This window comes from Mobula birostris, chromosome 12 (assembly GCF_030028105.1).
Source record: "Mobula birostris isolate sMobBir1 chromosome 12, sMobBir1.hap1, whole genome shotgun sequence".
Taxonomy (NCBI): Eukaryota; Metazoa; Chordata; class Chondrichthyes; order Myliobatiformes; family Myliobatidae; genus Mobula; species Mobula birostris.
The window spans coordinates 68,677,290-68,699,411 of NC_092381.1; the positions used below are offsets into that span (position 1 = coordinate 68,677,290).

The following is a 22,122-nucleotide window of genomic DNA, read 5'->3' on the forward strand; positions in this document are numbered from 1 at the left end:
GACTGATGAACTCATAACTGTATTTCTAGATTATATTGTCTATCTTGTTGCACATACTATTTATTATAAATTACTATAATTGCACATTTAAACAGAGATGTAAGGTGAAGATTTTTATTCATGTATATCAAGGATGTCAGTTATAAAGCCAATTCAATCCAATGAAATGCAACAATCCCTTTTCTATACATACCTGGTCTGTGTTGTTTCATCTTTCTCCATCAGCGTAGGATGAGGCCTGAAGACCAGTTCAATTTCATTAGTTCCATCGGTTACTGGATCAGGATCCCCTGTTCCATTCTCATTCGTGGTGTCAAGATCAGGCCCTGAATCATCTGACGTTTTTGCACGTTTCTGACTAGGTCCAGCCTCCTGGTTACTATGAGTGGAGGCATTACTGCAGTGTGAACTGTCCCCGTTATCTTCTGCCCCGCTGCCGTTCTCAGCCTGGTGCTTTCTTACCCTCTGCGCTCTGTACCAGACAGACAAAAATTTTGCACACTGGTATTGAAGTGGGTGCTCACCAAGAACTCATGGGCAAACATCTTTGATTCACTTAGATTACTTCATTACAGAGTGCAAAATAATTCAAGTAGTTCTGTTGTTCTTCTGATGGTTTAATTTGCAGAATAATCATTACTTTTCCAAGACAGATTGAAATTTTAAACATTCATATGAACTGTTGACAAACCAAAGCTAGAAGGATTCTAAGCCACATGGTTACTACTGCAATGCTGATGCATTTTTAATACAATGAAGCTCAGGCACACAGGTCTGTAAAACTGGACATTATTCTTACTCACAAAAGCAATTTAAAGGGCTTCAAAACTCAAAAGAAGGCAGCATTTGCCCTGAGAGGGAGAGACTGTCTTCACACTCTTAGGCAAGTATGAAAATAATATGACATTTGAATTGACTCTCCATTTCAATAAAGTGATCAAACTTCACAGTACTCACAAGTTAATCTAGAACAGAAATCAATTTATGTGACAAAAGAGCCAAGTATCAAAATAATACAATGCACATGACTTAGACTTGACCGAGCCAAAGGTTTGCACTTCTGGCTTTAGTACAAAAATCTTTCAACGGGCATTCAAGGCCAAGCCCTCTACAAACAAATGCTGCATTATCAGTTGTGCCATCCATTAATAAAGTTGATGATATTTGATGAAGTTTTTTTGAGTAAATAACTTGGAGGGGATATTTATTTATTTACTTTTGAGGTACAGAGCAGAGTCAGCCCTTCTGGCCTTTCGAGCCGAGTCACCTAGCAATCCCAAATTTAATCCTAGTCTAAGAACAGGATAATTTACAATGACCAATTAACCTACCAACTGGTAGGTCTTTGGACGGTGGGAGGAAACCGGAGCACCCAGAGGAAACCCATATGGTCACGGGGAGAATATACAAACTTCTTTAAGGCAGCAGCAGGAATTGAATCCAGGTACTATAAAGTGTTGTGCTAACCACTACAGTACAATGCTGCAAACATGTAATATAGTCACAGATTTTCTTTTTGGTAAGGAGTTTGGCAAAGTCCTGCAGGGAAATGAATAAAAGAGAGCCCATGGGCACAGAATGGGTGACCAGTAATGCAATGGTTAGCATGACAATATTAGAGTTCAGAGTTCAATTCAGGTGCCATTCTGTAAGGAGTCTCTGTTGGTCCTCCCTGTAGAATGTGTGGGTTTTCTCTAGGTCCTCCAGTTTCTTCCTACAGTCTAAATTCGTAGCAAGTAGGTTAACTGGTCACTGTGAGTTGTCCCGTGTTCAGGTCAGGGTTAGACCAGGGTCGTCGGGGGGGGGGGGGGGGGGGAGGGAGGAGGGGTTGGTGGGTGGCGTGGCTCGAAGGGCAGGAAAGGCCCTACTCTGCACTGTATCACTAAATAAATAAAAATGTATCACTGAATCCAGCAGAGAGTCACTCAGCAAATAGTCTCCTATGTCGCAAGTTCCAATGATTATATTTGAAAGCAAGGCCAATCAACCCTTACCCTCCCCTAAACTCATCTGGTGCACTGAACCATACTTAGGCCTTAACCGACACCACCAAACCACACCAGTGCATCATTTACTTTATCAACAGAAACAAAGTTTTCTGTATGGAAGTTGGTAGCAGTGATTGTCAAAATTAAAATAAAGACAAAGTAAAGTATTTTGTTGATATACAGGTAGTACTTTGGGATATACTGAAATTATGAAATGCTTGACATCAGTCTTAATTTTACTGTTTCCAGCTTGCTAATCAATCAATTTCGTTGTTCATGCTCTGATTTAAAGCTTCTCCCCTCCAATCCCTCAGATGTCACTTCATTATTTGATGCATGATTCTGTTCTGTCATAAGAACATAAGAAATAGGAGCAGGAGTCGGCCACCTGGCCCGTCAAGCCTGCTCCGCCATTCAGTAAGATCATGGATGATCTGGCCATGGACTCATCTCCACCCGTCAGCCTTTTCCCCATAGCCCTTAATTCGCCTGTAATTTTTTTCTGCATTATTTAACCATCATCACTTCAACTTCCATCATTGCTAGCATCAAAAGCTGTACACAGGAAATCAGCAGGTTGTAATCCAAGTTTTCTTGTAAGCATTCTCCTACAAGTACGATACTGGTTCAATGTTCTCCTTTCCTAGATTGTTTAAGAGAAGGGATATTACTGACTAATTTCCATGTGGCATACTTCAAAGCAGCGACAGGGTATTGCCAAAGAATTTCATCATTGATCAGAAGGTGGTAAAAATGAGATCAGGATATGCTTCAAGATATAAAAATGGAGCTCTTCTTCTCTCCTGCAGAAAATTATTCAACAGTAATTACCTTTTACGTTAACAAAAACAGTGGTAAAGACACACAAAAGACACCATTTGTCCATTTACAAATATAAAATTGTTGCAGCTTTAAGCAGCATAATATGGAAACTTAAGTCTGTGTTTCTAATACGACACTGTTGGAAGGTCTGATAACTCTGAAATGTCAGTTTTCCAAATGAAGGGAGCTTGGGGAAAACAATCAAAAATAATCTTCACCCTAAAACCAAATAGTTGCCTCATGGAGCAAGTTCTTTTCACTGCTGCATTTAGATGGTGTGCAATCTTTTACTAACTTTTCATTTAATCCAGGTCAATCAATCCTGTTTTGCAATTACCTCATTTGATGGACATTAGGGACTGTGCACAGACTGCTGGTGCTTTCAATTTTTGGCAACAATACTGCAGTGGCATTTGTCACCAGGCACGTTTGTCAGGTTTAGCTTCTGACAACGCAATTTTCCTACAGTTTCCAAAAAAAAAATACAGCCAATGTGATTGTTGCAGGGAGTTTCTTTGAAACTCCCATATTAAGTTTGTTCCTGCTTCTCACTTATAGAAAACAATTTCCAATAATGGTAGAACTATAAAACAAAATAATAATGAAGGCTAGAAATGCTGCAAAATATCTTTCCTCTCCATGTTTTATTTTATTGATGTACACACAGTCATAAAGTTCTTTTTATTTATCAATGCCAATCAGATGTACTGTCTTAAGTAACAAGTAAACAATTTACTTAACAGGAACTTGCTGATGGGTATTAAATAACCCAAAGCATTCTCATATAATAAATGCTGCTCAATATTGACTTAAGTACACTTTCTATTGTGTGGGAAACAATGAGTCCAATTGAAACAGTGTAGAATTAACCAGGTAATTAATATTAATTAAGATTTAGTTGTAATAAGTAACTGAACACCAAAGCTATACATTTAAAACTCCAAGTATGCAAGTTTAGAGAGTCCTATTGAGGTCAAAGGAAGGTGCTGCAGTTTCATATTAATATTTAATTTCAGTTGCTGAATACTTTGGATGTTTTTTAAATAAGGGCTCACCTTTGGAATCCAAACTTAAGCAGATAAGGTATATGACTAACGTTTTAGTAAAGGCAAGTAAAAGATAAAGCATTTCTGTGAGAGAAGATCTAGATTATTTAGCCTTTGGTTGCGTTTTGAAAATCAAGACCATACCTGATCTGCAACTCTTGGCTATTGGGACTGTATTGGTTCCCTTCCTGCTTATCCTGTATACCTCAGATTTTAGGTACAACACTGAGTCATGTCATCTGCAGAAATTCTCTGATGACTCAGCAGTAGTTGGGTGTGTAAAGGGAGGATGGGAAGATGAGTACAGGGCCCTGGTGGAGGAATTTGTCAAATGGCGCAAGCTGAACCATCTACAGTTCAACATCAGTAAGACAAAGGAGATGGTGATGGACAACAGCAACTCAAATAACCACACGTTACAAAAGTGGTGTGCAGAAGAGCATCTCTGAATGCACAGCTCATCAGACCTTGCAGCTGATGAGTTACAGTAGCTGAAGATAAGGAACATGTACTCAGTGACCACTTGATAAGTACAGGAGGTACAAATAAAGTGACCAATGGACACATGTGTTTGCCGGAGTCAGTAGTAACTTTGTATTGCAATTCATTGTTCACTCAATTTTTCTTTTCTTCATAACGCTTTTGCAAAAAAATAAACTTGATGGTTTAAATATGCTCCTACAGGCAAACATTATGCTCATTAATATATTTGTCTTTTAGTCTGAATTATTTAATTATAAAGTTTGAGAGAAGATTCATTTGTCTCATGGTCACTGTCTTCTTGATGCCCTTTGACTCCACTCCCCACCTCACTGTTTCTTTGCTCCTCCTCTCCACAAGTTCTCAGTTACTCTATTTCTCCTTTCCAGAATCTATTCCTTTGTACTTTTCTCTATCCTCTGACTCTTGCTGAACATGCCAACTGGAGAATAATTCAAGAAATAAAAATATAATTTGTTCTTTTGCATGTTTTAAGCAGCTCATCTGAAAATCCCCAGTTGAATGTTGAAAGCCACAACATGATTGGGAACAGCAAACACAACCCATATTCTTACCATGCCAATTAAAAAAACCATAAGACATAGGAGCAGAGTTAGGGCACTTGGCCCATCGAGCCTGCTCCACCATTCAATCATGGCTGATCCTTTTATCCTGCACCCTCCACCCCTCAGCTCCACTCCCCTGCCTTCTCCGCAGTCAATATCCAATCAATAACCTATTGAGCTCTGCCTTAAATATACCCAGTGATCTGGCCTTCACAGCTGCCTGTGCTAGTAAATTCCACAAATTCACCACCCTCTGGCTAAAGAAATTTCTCTGCATCTCTGTTTTAAATGGACGTCCCTCTATCTTGAGGCTGTGCCCTCTTGTCACAGACTCCCCACCATGGGAAACATCCTTTCACATCTACTCTGTCTAGGCTTTTCAACATTAGAAAGGTTTCAACCAGATCCCCCCCTCATCCTTCTAATTTCCAGTGAGTACAGATCCAGAGCTATCAAATGCTCCTTGTATGATAACCCTTTCATTCCTGGAATTACTGTGAACCTCCTCTGGACCCTCTCCAATGCCAGCACACCTCTTCCTAGATGAGGAGCCCAGAACTGTTCAGAATACTCAAGGTGAGGCCTCACCAGGCCTTATAAAGCCTCAGCATCACATCCTTGCTCTCGTATTCTGGACCTCATGAAATGAATGCAGCCTCTGTGCATACTCCTCATTTGTTGGGTGGAGGAGTGTCACCGAGTCAATTTGGCACAGAAACATGCCCACCACCCCACCTTTCTGGGAGGTGTCGCATCTCCTCTTCTATAAAAATCCATTAGAAACCTGCTGCATCTCCTTTCTACAGCTATAAATTCATGGGCAATTCACTGGTATTTATCAAGTATGGAAGGTAGCATAATTACCTATTAAGTGCCTGCATTTTGAGTCCTTCTTCAATGCTGTGGCTCAGAGCCTGCTGGTTGTGGTGCTTGCTGATGCGAGCCAGCACCCTTTCTTGGTGGGCCTCATACTCATCTCGACTGGGATAGATTTTGCTGATTAAAGCATCAAAGTTTGGATCTGGCCGCAGCGACCTCTTGGAGACCAGTTTTTTCCTGCAGGTCGGGCACTCTTTGTTCCTTATTTTAAAAAAAAGTTGGAATTATTCAGTATGAGTAGATATATTAAAATAAAACATTCAGACTAGAATCATAATTAACAGATACTTTCTCGTGCACAGTTGTGGGCAGGGTGTGTGAGGCTCTTTGCATTCATGGGTGGCTAGATCAGGCGGTACCTCAGGGCACTGAGGCCCAGGGAAAGTGGTGAGCAGTCAGGCAGAACAAAATGAGAAGCTGAAGAGGATGAAGTATTAGAAAGATGACAACAAGAAAGCAAGCATCCACAACACTGCAGGTCAAGCAGCATCTGTGGAAACAGAGAGAACATGTTGACTTTTCAGAATGAGCTTCTCTATTGGGACTGGAGGGGGAAAGAGAAAAGATGGCTTGTATATGGAAGTGTGGGGTAGGGGTGGGACAGGGCAGATGAAGGGTTGGTTACCTGAAGTTGGAAAATTCAATATTCCTTTCTTCCTCTCACTAGTCCTCCCAGGTTCTCTCTGTTCTCCTTTACCACCCACCTCCATCACTCCCTCAACCTGGCTCCATCTGCCCTTCATTGCCCTCTGCCACCTCCTGGTTCCACCCATCACCTACCAGCTCCTGTCCCACCTCTCTACAAGCCATTGTTCCTTTACCCTCTCAGTCCTGACGCAGGGTCTCAGCTTGAAATGTCAACCATCCCTTTGCCTCCATAGATGCTGAGTTCTTGTGGCAGTTTGATTTTTGCTCCAGATTCTAGCATCTGCAGTCTCTCATTTCTCCAAGCCAGGAAAGCAGTTCTGAGGACAGTAACAAGCACCTCCATGAGCTGTTCACTGAATGTCAGGGAGGCAAGGGAAGAAGCTGCTGGCATATCTGAGAGTCAAACTGCAGTCTGTAAACAGGAAGGTCAGGGTTCTAAAGGGTTAGTGGGACAGAGTACCCACTAGTGGAGAAATGAAAGAGAACACAGCGAGAAGTTAAATACAACAACTTCCATAGGCATTATTTGGCTACAATGCCCTGGATCAGAATCTAGCGGTACAGAGTTACCTAAGAAATTTTAAAAGGAATTGACAATTCAATTATTCCAATTCACTGGAACCTCTCCAAAATCAATGAAGTTTAGGAAGACCCCAACTAACATATCTACTATTTATGCAGCCACTGCTTTTTAAGAACAGGGCACATCAGCGTTCAGTTGCATTTGTTTGCCTGAGACCTCAGCTTGAATGGTAAAAGGTACTTTAAATTCCTCTCTTCCTTCCACGCCTTCCAGATCTACTGCATCATTGGGATGATTTAGTCTCCTCCATCATGAATAGTTAAAAACTTATTGTTTGGAGTCTCTGTCAGTTCCTTCACATCCCGCCACTGCTTCCACTCCCACCGTCAGTTATCAGTTTTCTAACCCAGTACTAACGCGCAATGTTCCCTCTAATTTGTAATGACCGATGTGCACAAAAATCTTGCGCTGTCCAATTTTTTGTCCAGTGACAACATGCGTGCACTGAATAATTTTTTTTCCAATAAAAACAGTATAAATAAGCTAGTTCTAAAATCTACAAATCATTGCAATCTCCACATTGTCAACACTGTCCGCAGAAACTGGAAAAGGAAACGTGATTGTATACAATCATGAAATATACTTAACATGCTACTGATGTAGATGGTGACAACCTTTTCTGCACAGTTTAAATTCCTTTGTGCACTAGTAGCAAAAGATCTGTGCGCGTGCACACCTTAGAGAGAACACTGTACTAAGGGACTAACATTTTCCTTAGCTTCTCTCTCTCTGGATGGACACACTTGGCCAACTCCTGCTCCTTTTATGTGCACTCTAATCAAATGCCTTCTAGAAATTCAAGTCAACTGTACCCACTTTGCCCACCCTGCAGATTGAGAGTTATGAAGCTTTAGAATTCTCTATCCAAGGGAGCTTTTGAGAATGAATCACTCAATACATACACAACTAAGGTAAGACCGATTTTTTTGCCTATGGGGAGTTTGAGGATGTTATGTGCTGAGGTCTGGGTGGTAGGGTGGAGATATGTCTCTACCATAGGAGATGTAAGGCACTCCTTCCCTCCGCTAACCTGTAGGTCACCCTTGGGCAGGGTTTAGCACCTACTTCGCCCCTAGCACCCACCATCAGGGTCACATGAAGCCTTGGGAACAGCTGGTTTGTATCACAAGTCCTGGTTATGTGACCTCTGACATCATGCAGACAACCCCCGAAGTGTATTGATAATAGCTGGAGTCATCCATCTTGTAAAGACGCGGCCCAGAAGAAGGCAATGGCAAACCACTTCTGTAGAAAATTTTGCCAAGAACAATCATAGTCATGGGACCATGATCGCCTACATCATTCAATGATATGGCACATAATGATGATGATGAGGTGCTGAGGCCAAGAGCAGATCTGCCATGATCTCATTCAAAGGCAAAGCAAGTTCAAAGGCCATATGGTCTCCGCCTACTCCTCTTTCTAATGTTTTAATAAGGCTCATTGAGTCCACTGCAAACAATTGAGTTGTATACTACATACATAGTTGGATAATAAAATGAACCTTTACAAAATGACCATATATCAATCTTTCTTCTCTAGAGAATCATTTACCCTCTGAACATTAATTAAAACAACATAAGAAATAGGGACAGCAGTAGGCCACACAGCCTCTGTAGTCCATTTCTCAGTTCAAAATTACCACAGCTAATTTGATCTTGTCCTCACCCTGCCATTCCCCATTGTTTTAGACTTTCCTACAGACCCAATATCTGTCTCAATCTTGTGTGTGTGTGTGTGTGTGTGTGTGTGTGTGTGTGTGTGTGTGTCTCTCTCTCTCTCTCTATATATATATATATATATCCCTCTCTCTCTCTCTCTATATATATATATATATATATATATATATATATATATATATATACACACACACACACACACACACACACACAGGTAGGTTTGCTAGCATGGTTCGGGAGGGTTTAAACTAATTTGCGAGGGGGATGGGACCCAGAGTGATAGAGCAGTGAAAGAAGTGCATGGAGTAAAGCCAGCTCTAATATACAGAGAGGCTTTGAGGAAAGAGAAGCAGAATAAACGGTGTAAAGACGGTAAGGTAGAAGGGCTGAAATGTGTGTACCTCAATGCAAGAAGCATCAGGAACAAAGGTGATGAACTGAGAGCTTGGATACAAACATGGAATTATGATGTAGTGGCCATTACAGAGACTTGGCTGGCACCAAGACAGGAATGGATTCTCAATATTCCTGCATTTCTGTGCTTTAAAAGGGATAGAGAAGGTGGAAAAAGGGGAGGAGGGGTGGCATTACTGGTCAGGGATACTATTACAGCTACAGAAAGGGTGGGTAATGTAGCAGGATCCTCTTTTGAGTCAATATAGGTGGAAGTCAGGAACAGGAAGGGAGCAGTTACTCTACTGGGGGTATTCTATAGGCCCCCTGGTAGCAGCAGAGATACAGAGGAGCAGATTATGGGAGGCAGATTTTGGAAAGGTGTAAAAATAACAGGGTTGTTATCATGGGGCACTTTAACTTCCCGAATACTGATTGGCACCTGATTAGTTCCAAGGGTTTAGATGGGGCAGAATTTGTTAAGTGTGTCCAGGATGGATTCCTGTCACAGTATGTGGACAGGCCGACCAGGGGGAATGCCATACTAGATCTAGTACTAGGTAATGAACCGGGTCAGGTCACAGATCTCTCAGTGGGTGAGCATCTGGGGGACAGTGACCACTGCTCCCTGGCCTTTATAATTATCATGGAAAAGGACAGAATCAAAGAGGACAGGAACATTTTTAATTGGGGAAAGGCAAATTATGAGGCTATAAGGCTAGAACTTGCGGGTGTGAATTGGGATGATGTTTTTGCAGGGAAATGTACTATGGACATGTGGTCGATGTTTAGAGATCTCTTGCAGGATGTAAGGGATAAATTTGTCCCGGTGAGGAAGATAAAGAATGGTAGGGTGAAGGAACCATGGGTGACAAGTGAGGTGGAAAATCTAGTCAGGTGGAAGAAGGCAGCATACATGAGGTTTAGGAAGCAAACCTCAGATGGGTCTATTGAGGAATATAGGGAAGCAAGAAAGGAGCTTAAGAAGGGGCTGAGAAGAGCAAGAAGGGGGCATGAGAAGGCCTTGGCGAGTAGGGTAAAGGAAAAACCCCAGGCATTCTTCAATTAGGTGAAGAAAAAAAGGATGACAGGAGTGAAGGTAGGACCGATTAGAGATAAAGATGGGAAGATGTGCCTGGAGGCTGTGGAAGTGAGCGAGGTCCTCAATGAATACTTCTCTTCGGTATTCACCAATGAGAGGGAACTTGATGACAGTGAGGACAATATGAGTGAGGTTGATGTTCTGGAGCATGTTGATATTAAGGGAGAGGAGGTGTTGGAGTTGTTAAAATACATTAGGACAGATAAGTCCCTGGGGCCTGACGGAATATTCCCCAGGCTGCTCCACGAGGCGAGAGAAGAGATTGCTGAGCCTCTGGCTAGGATCTTTATGTCCTCGTTGTCCACGGGAATGGTACCGGAGGATTGGAGGGAAGTGAATGTTGTCCCCTTGTTCAAAAAAGGTAGTAGGGAAAGTCCGGGTAATTATAGACCAGTGAGCCTTATGTCTGTGGTGGGAAAGCTGTTGGAAAAGATTCTTAGAGATAGGATCTATAGGCATTTAGAGAATCATGGTCTGATCAGGGACAGTCAGCATGGCTTTGTGAAGGGCAGATCGTGTCTAACAAGCCTGATAGAGTTCTTTGAAGAGGTGACCAGGCATATAGATGAGGGTAGTGCAGTGGATGTGATCTATATGGATTGTAGTAAGGCATTTGACAAGGTTCCACACGGTAGGCTTATTCAGAAAGTTAGAAGGCATAGGATCCAGGGAAGTTTGGCCAGGTGGATTCAGAATTGGCTTGCTTGCAGAAGGCAGAGAGTGGTGGTGGAGGGAGTACATTCAGCTTGGAGGATTGTGACTAGTGATGTCCCACAAGGATCTGTTCTGGGACCTCGACTTTTCGTGATTTTTATTAACGACCTAGATGTGGGGGTAGAAAGGGTAGGTTGGCAAGTTTGCAGACAACACAAAGGTTGGTGGTATTATAGATAGTGTAGAGGATTGTCAAAGATTGCAGAGAGACATTGATAGGATGCAGAAGTGGGCTGAGAAGTGGCAGATGGAGTTCAACCCGGAGAAGTGTGAGGTGGTACACTTTGGAAGGACAAACTCCAAGGCAGAGTACAAAGTAAATGGCAGGATACTTGGTAGTGTGGAGGAGCAGAAGGATCTCGGGGTACATGTCCACAGATCCCTGAAAGTTGCCTCACAGGTGGATAGGGTAGTTAAGAAAGCTTATGGGGTGTTAGCTTTCATAAATCGAGGGATAGAGTTTAAAGAGTCGCAATGTAATGATGCAGCTCTATAAAACTCTGGTTAGGCCACACTTGGAGTATTGTGTCCAGTTCTGGTCACCTCACTATAGGAAGGACGTGGAAGCACTGGAAAGGGTACAGAGGAGATTTACCAGGATGCTGCCTGGTTTAGAGAGTATGCATTATGATCAGAGATTAAGGGAGCTAGGGCTTTACTCTTTGGAGAGGAGGAGGATGACAGGAGACATGATAGAGGTGTACAAGATAATAAGAGAAATAGATAGAGTGGATAGCCAGCACCTCTTCCCCAGGGCACCACTGCTCAATACAAGAGGACATGGCTTTAAGGTAAGGGGTGGGAAGTTCAAGGGGGATATTAGAGGAAGGTTTTTTTACTCACAGAGTGGTTGGTGCGTGGAATGCACTGCCTGAGTCAGTGGTGGAGGCAGATACACTAGTGAAGTTTACGAGACTACTGGACAGGTATATGGAGGAATCTAAGGTGGGGGCTTATATGGGAGGCAGGATTTGAGGGTCAGCACAACATTGTGGGCCGAAGGGCCTGTACTGTGCTGTACTATTCTATGTTATATATATATATACACACACACACTATATATATATATACACACACACACACACTCACTCACTCACTCACTCACTCACTCAGTGATTCATCCTCCACAGTTCCGAATGTATGAAGTTCTAAAGAATCAATTCCTGGTCAACTTGACCTTAAATAAGTAGCCCTTAATACTGAAATTAATTAATCCCATTTCATTCTACCTGACCAGGTCTAAAATAACCTACTCCCTTTACTTTTTCCAAAATGTATTGCTCTAAACAAAAACTGTCCTGAACACAGTCTAAATTCTTCCAAGGCTACCTTTGATTTGTTTTGTCAGTTTGTCTTCAATAATTATTATTCACTCATAATTACTGAAATAACATTATTTCCTGACCTGTAGTCTATCCTGTAGTACGGCTGTCGTTAGGGACCTCTAGACTACTCCCAGCAATTACATCTTTTCCCTGCTATTTTCACAGCTCCACCCAAACTGATTCAACCTCTCGCTCTTCCAAGCCAAAATCATTTTCCACTACAGTACTGATGTCATTCTGTATTAGAGCCAAGCTGCTGCACCTGCTTTTCTGTTCTGTTGATCTGAATTCAACAGCCCCTTATGTTCTCATTTGTAATTTAGAGCAAACCTCTAAAGTAAAGAGAGGAAAAACATACCAATCAATTACCTTCCTGTATTTCCATGATGACATTTTAACTCGCACAAATTAAAATGTTATTATTGTTTCTCAAGCTGTTGATTCAACCTTGATTTAAAATATAAACACTTTGCCCTTCTCCACCACTTTCTCATCATATTCCACAGAGTCAGACAGAAACCCAATGGTGGAATAATGCTGACTGACTGATTGGAATGTACAGGAAGCATCAACAAGCACTCATTTAAATTCAGATTACAGAGAAAATTAGAAAGAAATCCAAAGCTTGCAGGGTGGTGATGCAAGTCAGGGCCCAGAGGCTGTGACCCAATTCCTGCAGCTGTGCTGTTGTACCAAGCCAATAAGCAAAAGCCCGTTTGTTCTGCAAAAAGAGGGGTGGTCCCACCCAACTTCCAGTTGACCGTTAAAGGGTGGGTTGGCTTAGGTCTGGTAGCATATTTCTGAGCAAAAGAGGAAGTGAAAAGCATGACAAAATAAAATCAAAATAGATAAAATCTAAATGTTATTAAGGGAAACAAAAGGCAGCTATTACTTCTCTTTATGAAATCTAAAGTTGCAAGGATTATGACTTAAAATAACATATGCAGTATTTGGTGGTAAAGGTTTCTACTATGCAGTGTCAGTAAAATATTGTTTAATTTTTTGGAGAAAATGGAGTCCATGTCTCCTGCCAAATTTCTTACAAAACAAAAGGTTGATCACCTGTTGTTTGCCTGTTCTCATTCTGACACTGGTGAGAAGCCAGCGGTGTGCTGAGGAAATGCACATTCAGCTGTTCCCCACTGGTGCACCCACAGCGAACTTAAAGAGAAGTCTGCACACGCAAATCAAATATGACCAAGCACTTTGGGTTTTCATGTTAAACACAAACACAGCCCAATTTTTAAATAATCATAGACCACGAGTCAAAGTCAGGGGAGGAAATGTCATTGGTTGTCATATCCATGTTATAACGTACCCACTCCTGAGGGCAGTAACAATACAATCAGCACAGAAACGATGGAGACACTCTTTGGTTGTCATAGTGTTCTTCAGCATGTCTAGGCAGATTGGACACATCAGCTCACTGTGGAGACTTCTTGGTGACACTGCAATCTCCATGCCATCTGTGATTGCCTCCTGTAAATCACAAAGTTCAAATTTCATCAAGTAGCCACATAATGGCTGTTAAGTCACATCTCTCTAGATTAAGTGATCAACAGCCTCTGGTGCATTGTGAAGTGATTTTTAACAAGTCAGAGAACTCCTCATTACCTCTGGATCAATTAGAACCTAGCCTCAGCTACCATCACCATTATTAATGGGAGAGTCTTACTGGTTTTCAAGCACTTGGTAGGTAGAATTCTACAGAAGCCAAGCGCAATAGCAGAACAGCAAGGTGAGAAGAAGATAAAGAGGAAGGTTTAGTCCTACTCTAAAGCATTCATTGCCCATCTGAAGAAGACTTCCACAATTTAGTGTGTGGCACTATGGGTGATTGTCAAAGAGAAAGAAATTTGTTGCAGAATGGTTACAAAACGATTTACTTACAAAACAACTGAAATTGTGTTCTCCATGCAAGTAAAAGATTTTTCAAGCACATTCATATCTTCACTTAAAATTGAAACCAAATCTCAGCATGTTAATTAACAGCCATGTTATGAAAGAAATTATTAACGCTTAACTTTGCTAGTATCTAATATGTAAATTCTCTAAGATAGAAAAGATAACACCATATACTGTATTAATATCTTCATTTTAAAAGCAACATAATGGCCCAGACGGTTCTGGTTTGTTCCTGCCAAAAAAAAAATTAAGATTCCTTCTTCTCAGACATAAAAGTACCTTCCTCAGCAAAATGCAAGACCCCATTGCAGCACATGCATCTGACCATTTTAGACTTCACAGGGCAGCTTTGCGTTTCTTAAACAAGCTTTCAAAAATGCATTAAGATCCTGTCATTGCAGTAGGCAGTTTATTAACCAGACAATCTGGATATTTCCCCTGATGACTCAGTCTAATGAAGTCAGGATATTTTATAACGATGATCAAACAATTTGAAAGCAATGCAAAAAAAACTGAAATCCGAAGCTCTGAGAACAAGAAAGTCTAACATATATCGTGGACAATGAAGGATCTAATGAAAATGAGGAACTGACTAACTATTAATAAAAAAAAGTCCTGGAGAAGTTACTGAGCTTGAAATCTGATTAATCTCAAGGCCTAATGATGTATATTCAGAATTTTTAATGAAGTGACATCAGAACCCAACTTCTTCCCGTGAATTTGAGGAGAATAAGCATGACCCCACTACTGGAGAAAACAGGGCACAAATTGTCTCAACAATAGTTTTGGGGAAAAACAAACCTACAAAGAAATATATAAACAGAACATCTTAGAAATGAATTGTGCAGATTTATGAAACGTAAATTATATTTGTCTACTTTACTAGAATTCTTGATAACATAACTATTAGAATAGATGTGAGAACCAACGGATTTTCAAAGTGTTTTGATGAATTCCCACACAGGAGTTGGTTAACAAGATAAACACTAACAGAATTGGGATAATATACTGATTGAGAACTATTTACCAGAGAGGGCACAAAAAGGAATAAATTGTCTTTTCAGGATGGCAAACTATGGTTCGTAGATCAGTGCTTGACCCCAGCTGTTCTTGATCTACATTAACAATTTTGCTGAAGGGGGGAGGGAGGGAGGGAGGGAACGTCAACTCAGACCATGAGAGGCTTGTGTCAGGCATTTTCTTTTTTTTTTAATTTTATTTTTATTTGGATAAGGAATTCACAAATATCATGTACTTTTTTCACACATATAACCTTTTCCATTTTTTTATATGTATAAAACTACAATTATTTATACATTCTTAAGTACACATTGAGATGACATAAAAGGAAAATAAACATTTAAGTAGATAATTATGTACTGTGGTAAATCTAACCTATTAGGCTAAGTAATGGAATTAGTTGTTAAGAAAAATGGTAATAATAGTTTCCATATAACCCTTCTGGACCATTTCCACTGGTCCAAAATGTTGTATATAAGCCTATCTATCAACCATTGTAGGTGTTTATATCCTAATTTGTTCATGCTTGCTCCTGCCCGCAGACATAATTATCCAATCCCTATGTACTTATTTACTTAATTTTTTCATTTTTTTATCCCTTTCCCAAATCTTTCCCTTTACTTGTGTTAATTCTCTATTTTCCAAAAGAAAACAAAAAAAACAAACATTTAGACTAGGGGTGCTTACATTAGCAATATTACTGTGTTGATGAGAAGAGCAGTATAAATCATTAGGAGAGTCATCTAAAGTCTGCTCGCATTGGGGTTATATATTCAATCCATTTATTCCAGATTTGATAAAATTTTTCTTTTTGAGTTCTCAGGGAGTAAGTCAACTTTTCCATTTTAAATATTTCCAAGATAATTTCGTACCAATCTTCTAATGTAGGTGGTATTGGATTTAGCCATTTTCTAGTGATTGATTTCTTACTTGCCGCTAGGAGGGCCTGCAGCAACTTTATATCTTCCTTCTGTTCAAGAAACAATACATGCCCCAAATAGAGCATCTCAAAGTTCAGAGGTATCTGGGACCTAAGTACCTTAACTAATGTTCTATGAATACCTTCCCAAAATAGACTTAATTTAGGGCAATCTCAAAAAATATGAAAATGATTTGCCTCCTTGGAGCCGCACCTTCTCCAACACGTCATGTTTGTATCTTTATATTTTTCCTGATATGGGGTCTTGAAGTATCTTATAATGTTTTTCCAACAATGTTCTCTCCAAGTCAAAGAATTAGTCAAGGACCATTGAAAGCTGCAGATTTTCTCCCAAGCCTCCTCTGAAAGTACCAACCCCGCTTCTTTCTCCCACTTCTCTTTAATATACAGTGTATTTACATTTTTAGCATGGGAGAGTGCATTATATAATCGAGAAACTGATTTACTAGGTATTGAACTGCCAGCCGAATTCAGAATCTTGAAAAATTCTAATTCTACTGTTGATAGGTCTGTATATCTACAACTCTGGTTAACATAGTTTCGTACTTGAAGGTACCTAAAAAAGTCATTATGTTCTAGGCCATGTTTGTCCTGCAGGATTTGGAAACTTTGTAATACTCTTTTATCTATAAATGAGAGGTAGGTTGTAAGACCTTTCTTTATCCATAGCTCAAATCTTTTATCTCCTCTGTTGGGAAGGAATTCGGTATCATATGCACACCATCTAAAGAGTTTTAACATGTTATTAATTCCACATGAATTAACCACCTTCTACCATACTTTTAATGTAAGATTTATCCAAGCGTTTTTAAATTTTTCCAACTGGGCCATCAATCCTTTGTCAGCTATTGAGGTCTGAAGAGGAAAACTGTCAACTAATCCAAATTCTATTTCCTTCCATCTAGCCTTATATTCCCTATTACACCAATATAACAGAGGGGTTATCTGTGAGGCATAAAAATAATTTCTCAGGCAAGGAAGAACCATACCTCCTCCTTCCTTCCCTAACTGTAAGGTGTTATATCGAATTCTAGGTTTCTTTCCTTGCCAAATGAAGCGGGAAATCCATTTGTCCCATTCTCTGAATTGATTATCATCCACCTCCACTGGTAAAGTACGGAAAAGATACAATAACCCAGGAAGAATATTCATTTTTATAGTATTTATCCTTGAATTTAAACTTAAAAAGGGGATAAGATTCCATCTATGCATATCTGCTTTTATCTCTGAGATTAATGGCCCATAATTTACCTGTGACAGTGTTGAAAGATCCTTCGGCAGGGTTATTCCTAAATATTTTAATGATTTAGCTTCCCACTTAAGATCATATGTATCCTGCAATTTTTTGGATGGTGTATAATTTAGGGACATAACCTGCGTTTTCTTTACATTTATTTTATAACCTGATATTTTCCCGAAGTCATCCAACAGTGTAAACAATCCTATAAATGATTTTTCTGGTTCACTCAGATAGACCAAAACGTCATCTGCCAATAACGCCACTTTCTGTTCAATCCCTGCCACCTTGATACCTTTTACGATTTCACTCTGTCTTATTTGTTGGGCAAGTGGTTCAATATATAGCACAAAAAGGAGAGGAGAAATTGGGCATCCCTGTCTAGTGCCTCTCTCTAAGATGAAGGAGTCAGAGAGGTCCCCATTTATCTTAATTCGGGCTGTAGGGCTGTCATATAGAGTCTGAATTACTTTAATAAACTTTTCTTGAAAGCCGAATCTTCCTAACACTCTGTATAGGAATGCCCAACTAACCAAATCAAAAGTTTTCTCAGCGTCCAATCCTACTACCATTGTCTCTGTCTCATTCTTATTAACCTGTTCTAATATGTGCAGAGTTCTCCTTATGTTGTCCTGTGTTTGTCTTTGGTGAATAAATCCAGTCTGGTCTAAATGGATTAGGCCAGGTAAAAGCTTTTCCAATCTGTGCGCTAATATAGATGTAAATAGTTTGTAATCTAAATTAAGAACACTAATTGGCCGATAATTGCCACATTCTCGTTTATCTTTACCCTCTTTAGGAATAACTGAAATAATCACTTCTCTCCAGGAAGGTGGAGTTTCTCCTCTCTGCAAGATCCGATTAAAGGTGTTACGTAGTAATGGGGCTAACTGTGTCTTCAAGGACTTGTACCACTCTGAGGTAAACCCATCAGAACCCGGGGACTTTCCAGCCTTTAACCTAGAGATGGCCACGTTCAGTTCTTTGACAGTTACTGGTTCTAATAAACTTTCATTTTGTAAATCTGTAAGTTTAGGTAGATCTAAAAAATTCAATACACTGTCTATATGGGGCTCATTGGGGGCCTGGGGTTGGGAGTACAGCTCTCGATAATATGTTTCAAAACTCTCTTGAATTTTCCCTATTGTACTCTCCACAAGCTTTGTCTTTGGATTCTTTATTTTATGAATTGTATTGTCTGCTTGTTGTTTTCGTAATTTATATGCTAATAATCTAGCTGATTTACCTCCCACTTCATAATTCTTTTGTCTCAGGTAAAGAAAATTTCTTTGAGTTTCCAACGTATAAATATCGTCAATTTCACTTTGCAATTTCCTAATTTCTTGTTTTCGATTTGAATTACTTTTGTTGCTACCTACAACTTGAAGTTGTTTTAATTTTCCTTGAAGGTCTGCTAATTTTTGTGCATTGATTTTTTTCATGTGAGTGGTAATGGAAATAATTTTCTCTCTCAGTACAGCTTTCAATGTATCCCATAAGATCACTGGTGATGTTTCTCCCGTGTCATTAAGGTCTAGATATTCTTTGATTTCTCCCCTTAATCTCTCCATTACTTTCGGGTTATTGAGTATATGTGAGTTTAGCCTCCATAGTGTTTTCCTCAATTTCCTTTCCAGGATTAGAGACATAGAGACTGGGCTATGATCCGACAGATCAATTGTTGCAATATTACAGTTTTTTATCCTGAGTCTATCTGTATTAAAGATAAAGAAATAGTCTATCCTTGAATAGGCTGAATGAGGGAAAGAGTAATATGTATAATCTTTACTAGTAGGGTGTAATTCCCTCCAGACATCTATAATTCCCAACTCCTCCATCAATGAATTCACTTTCCGAGTCAGAGGTTTATTCTGAGTAACTATTCTTGAAGAATCTAATATAGGATTTAATCTAATATTAAAATCCCCTCCACAAATTACTATCCCTTGAGAACTGACCATTAGGTCAAAAATGTGTCTATAAAATGACCATTCACAACCTGGAGGAGCATAAACATTCAGCAATGTTATTTCTGTACCTTCTATTCTTCCTGTGATTTTTACGAACCGTCCTTCTTTATCTCTAGTCTCTGAAATATGTTCATAATTAAGAGTACTTGATATTAAAGTAGCTACCCCTCTTTTGTGACTCAATTTATATGATGAATAAAATACATGCTTAAAGCCCATTCTTTTTAATTTTCCATGTTCAGATTGGCTCATATGTGTTTCCTGGAGGAAAGCTATTTGTGCCCTCTCTTTTTTCAATTTAGACATAATCTTATTTCTTTTAATTGGATTCAAAACCCCATTAACATTATAGGAAATTATTTTTACCAATTCAGTTTGCATTTTTCTCTAGTAGAAAAAAAAACACTTTCCTTTTCTAACCAAACAGTAAGCAATCCCTTCTCAACAGTAAACCAAGACATATAACCACACCCTAGACATTTTTGAACGTATAACATTTGAAAATTTTTCCCGACTTCCCACAGAGAGGCCTGAGCACCGACCCGCCTCAATTCAGAGGGATAACCTCTATCTTCACCCTGTGTTAGAGGGCCCTCAGCAGTTTGAATAATCATAGAGAATTTTCTCCTATTTATGTCTCGACCATATTGCTATCATTCAAGTTATTCCGTCTAGTTTATTTTCAGTTACCAGTTTTCATTTTACCTTTAAGTCCGATTTGCTCTTTTCAGTCATTTCTCTTAATTAATCTATGTTCTCTGTACATTCGCGTCTGAATATTTGCAGCTTTTCCTTGTAGTTTGACACTCTGGTTCGAGTGGAGCGTCCTCGCCCCACTAACTGCCACGACTTCTGCTGAATCCTCTCCAGTAGCGACTCCGGTTGGGTGATAACTTTAATAGGTAGTCCCCGGTCCGTCAGGTCCAATGTTGCCTCCTCCACCGTAGCGTAAGTTTTTGTCCCTTCGTCGTAAAAGACTCTCAGCCGAGCTGGATACAGGGTCTGGAACCTGATGTTGTTTTCCTTCAGGACTCTCCGTGTTTCCGTATATTCCGTATATTCCTTCCGTCTGGCAAGAATCCCGGGTGTGTAGTCATGGTCTAAACTGATTTTACAGTTGTTCCACATGAAACCTTTCTTTTGCCATGCCCTTTTAACCTCTTCCTTCGTTCTGTAACTGAGAAATCTGACCAGAATCGATCTGTGCTGGGCGCCTGCTGGAGGCTGTGGTGCCAACGCGCGGTGAGCTCTTTCTATCTGTAGGTCTTTTGCGGCTGGTATATCAAGGTTCTCTCTAAGTAGCTTCTCCACGAAGGGAATCATCAATCCGGGTTTACCTTCAGTTCCTTCGGGAACTCCGTAAATCCTCACATTTTCCCTTCTCGAGCGGCCTTCTTGATCTATTAGTTTCCACTGGAGCTGGTCTTGCAGCTTCAGCATTTCTGCTATCACCTCCTCTGCGTTTTGTAGCTTCTCTTCAATTCCAACAATCCTCGCTTCAGCTTCATCTATCTGCGAGTTAGTTTTTACTATTTCTCCCTTAATATCTTCCAGCTGTTTGCTGTTATCTTGTCAGAACTCGCGAATCTCTCTGAGAATCAAGGACAGAGCCACCGATTCCCCCTCATTATCTCCATCCTGGCTTGCCGTGGGGGAGCTAGGCCCGTCGCCTTGCTGCGTCTCTTTATGTTTATCAGCCTTCGGAGCGGACTTTTTAATCTTGTTCTTAGACATCATCCTTGCCCCTTTTATTAATATAGTTATGTAATATTAAGTATTTGTCTAAATTTGATTATGGGGCAGTTTACCTTCTTTTTTGTCGAGAGACCTTTTCCTTACGCCGCCATTCCCTTGATGACCCGGAAGTCCTCGTGACAGGCATTTTCATGCCTTACAAGGCGCAGATTGGAAGTCTGTGTGGGGCGCCACTCCTCGCACAGACACTAGAGCAATGTGTGGTTAAGTGCCTTGCTCAAGGACACAAACACTCTGCCACAGCTGAGGCTCGAACTAGCGACCTTCAGATCACTAGACGGACCACCTTAACCACTTGGCCACGTGCCCAACACAATGAGGGTGGGGGGGGGCAGAAATGTCATATTTCCCAGTTTGCTGATGACATTCAACTGAGTATATTCACAGGGGTAGAGAGCTCATAAGAGTGTTTTTGGGAACATGGAGACTGTGCGAGTAGGTGAGAACATGGCCAATATGGGCATTCACTGACGTAGGTGACTTTGCGCATAACTGGTTTTTTTTTTTAAATGGGATGAAATTGGGTCATGTTGATGTTCAAAGAGACCTGGGTGTGCTTGTACCAAACTCACTGAAGGCAGATGCAATCGGTAATTTGGACAAATCATATATTAACCTTTTGGCACCAGGGTTAGACTACAGGATAAAGGAAACCTTGTTGCAAGTTGTACAACGCCTTGGCGAAACCATAAATGGTGCCGTGCACAGTCATGAGTTTCCTTTCTTAAGAAAGTTGCATAGAAGGTATGCAGCAAAAGTGCACTAGACTAATTCCAGGGATGTTTGAGGAGAGTTGACTAATTGGGACTAAAATTTAAAAGGATCAGAGGAAATCTTAATGAAACTCACAAAACCCTTGAACAGATTGATAGGCCCAACTGAGGAATGGTATTTCCCCTGAATGAGGATACAGGGATCAGGAGGGCTTTTTGGAATGCAATGAAGAAAACTTTCCTAACTTAGAGAGTGGTAAATCTTTGGATTCTATAAGCTCATCTGCTGTGGACGCTTAATCAATCAGGTCCTGATGAAGGGTCTCAACCCAAAACCATCTCTCTGCCTCTACAAAT

General features: G+C 40.3%; 1 protein-coding gene across 2 annotated transcripts in view; it reads right to left on the bottom strand.

Annotated features, from left to right (window-relative positions):
• Positions 1–22,122, bottom strand: part of rnf2 (ring finger protein 2) — a 72,662-nt gene that overhangs the window by 18,181 nt on the left and 32,359 nt on the right. For both annotated transcript variants that reach the window (XR_011888044.1, XM_072274009.1), the window contains exons 3-5: positions 13,544–13,704; positions 5,767–5,982; positions 194–472 (exon numbers count right to left, since the gene is read on the bottom strand). Coding sequence is in view for 1 of the 2 variants with exons in the window: in XM_072274009.1 (XP_072130110.1) it covers positions 194–472; positions 5,767–5,982; positions 13,544–13,704 (656 nt within the window). In the remaining variant the exon portion in view is untranslated. The remainder of the gene's footprint in view (positions 1–193; positions 473–5,766; positions 5,983–13,543; positions 13,705–22,122) is intronic.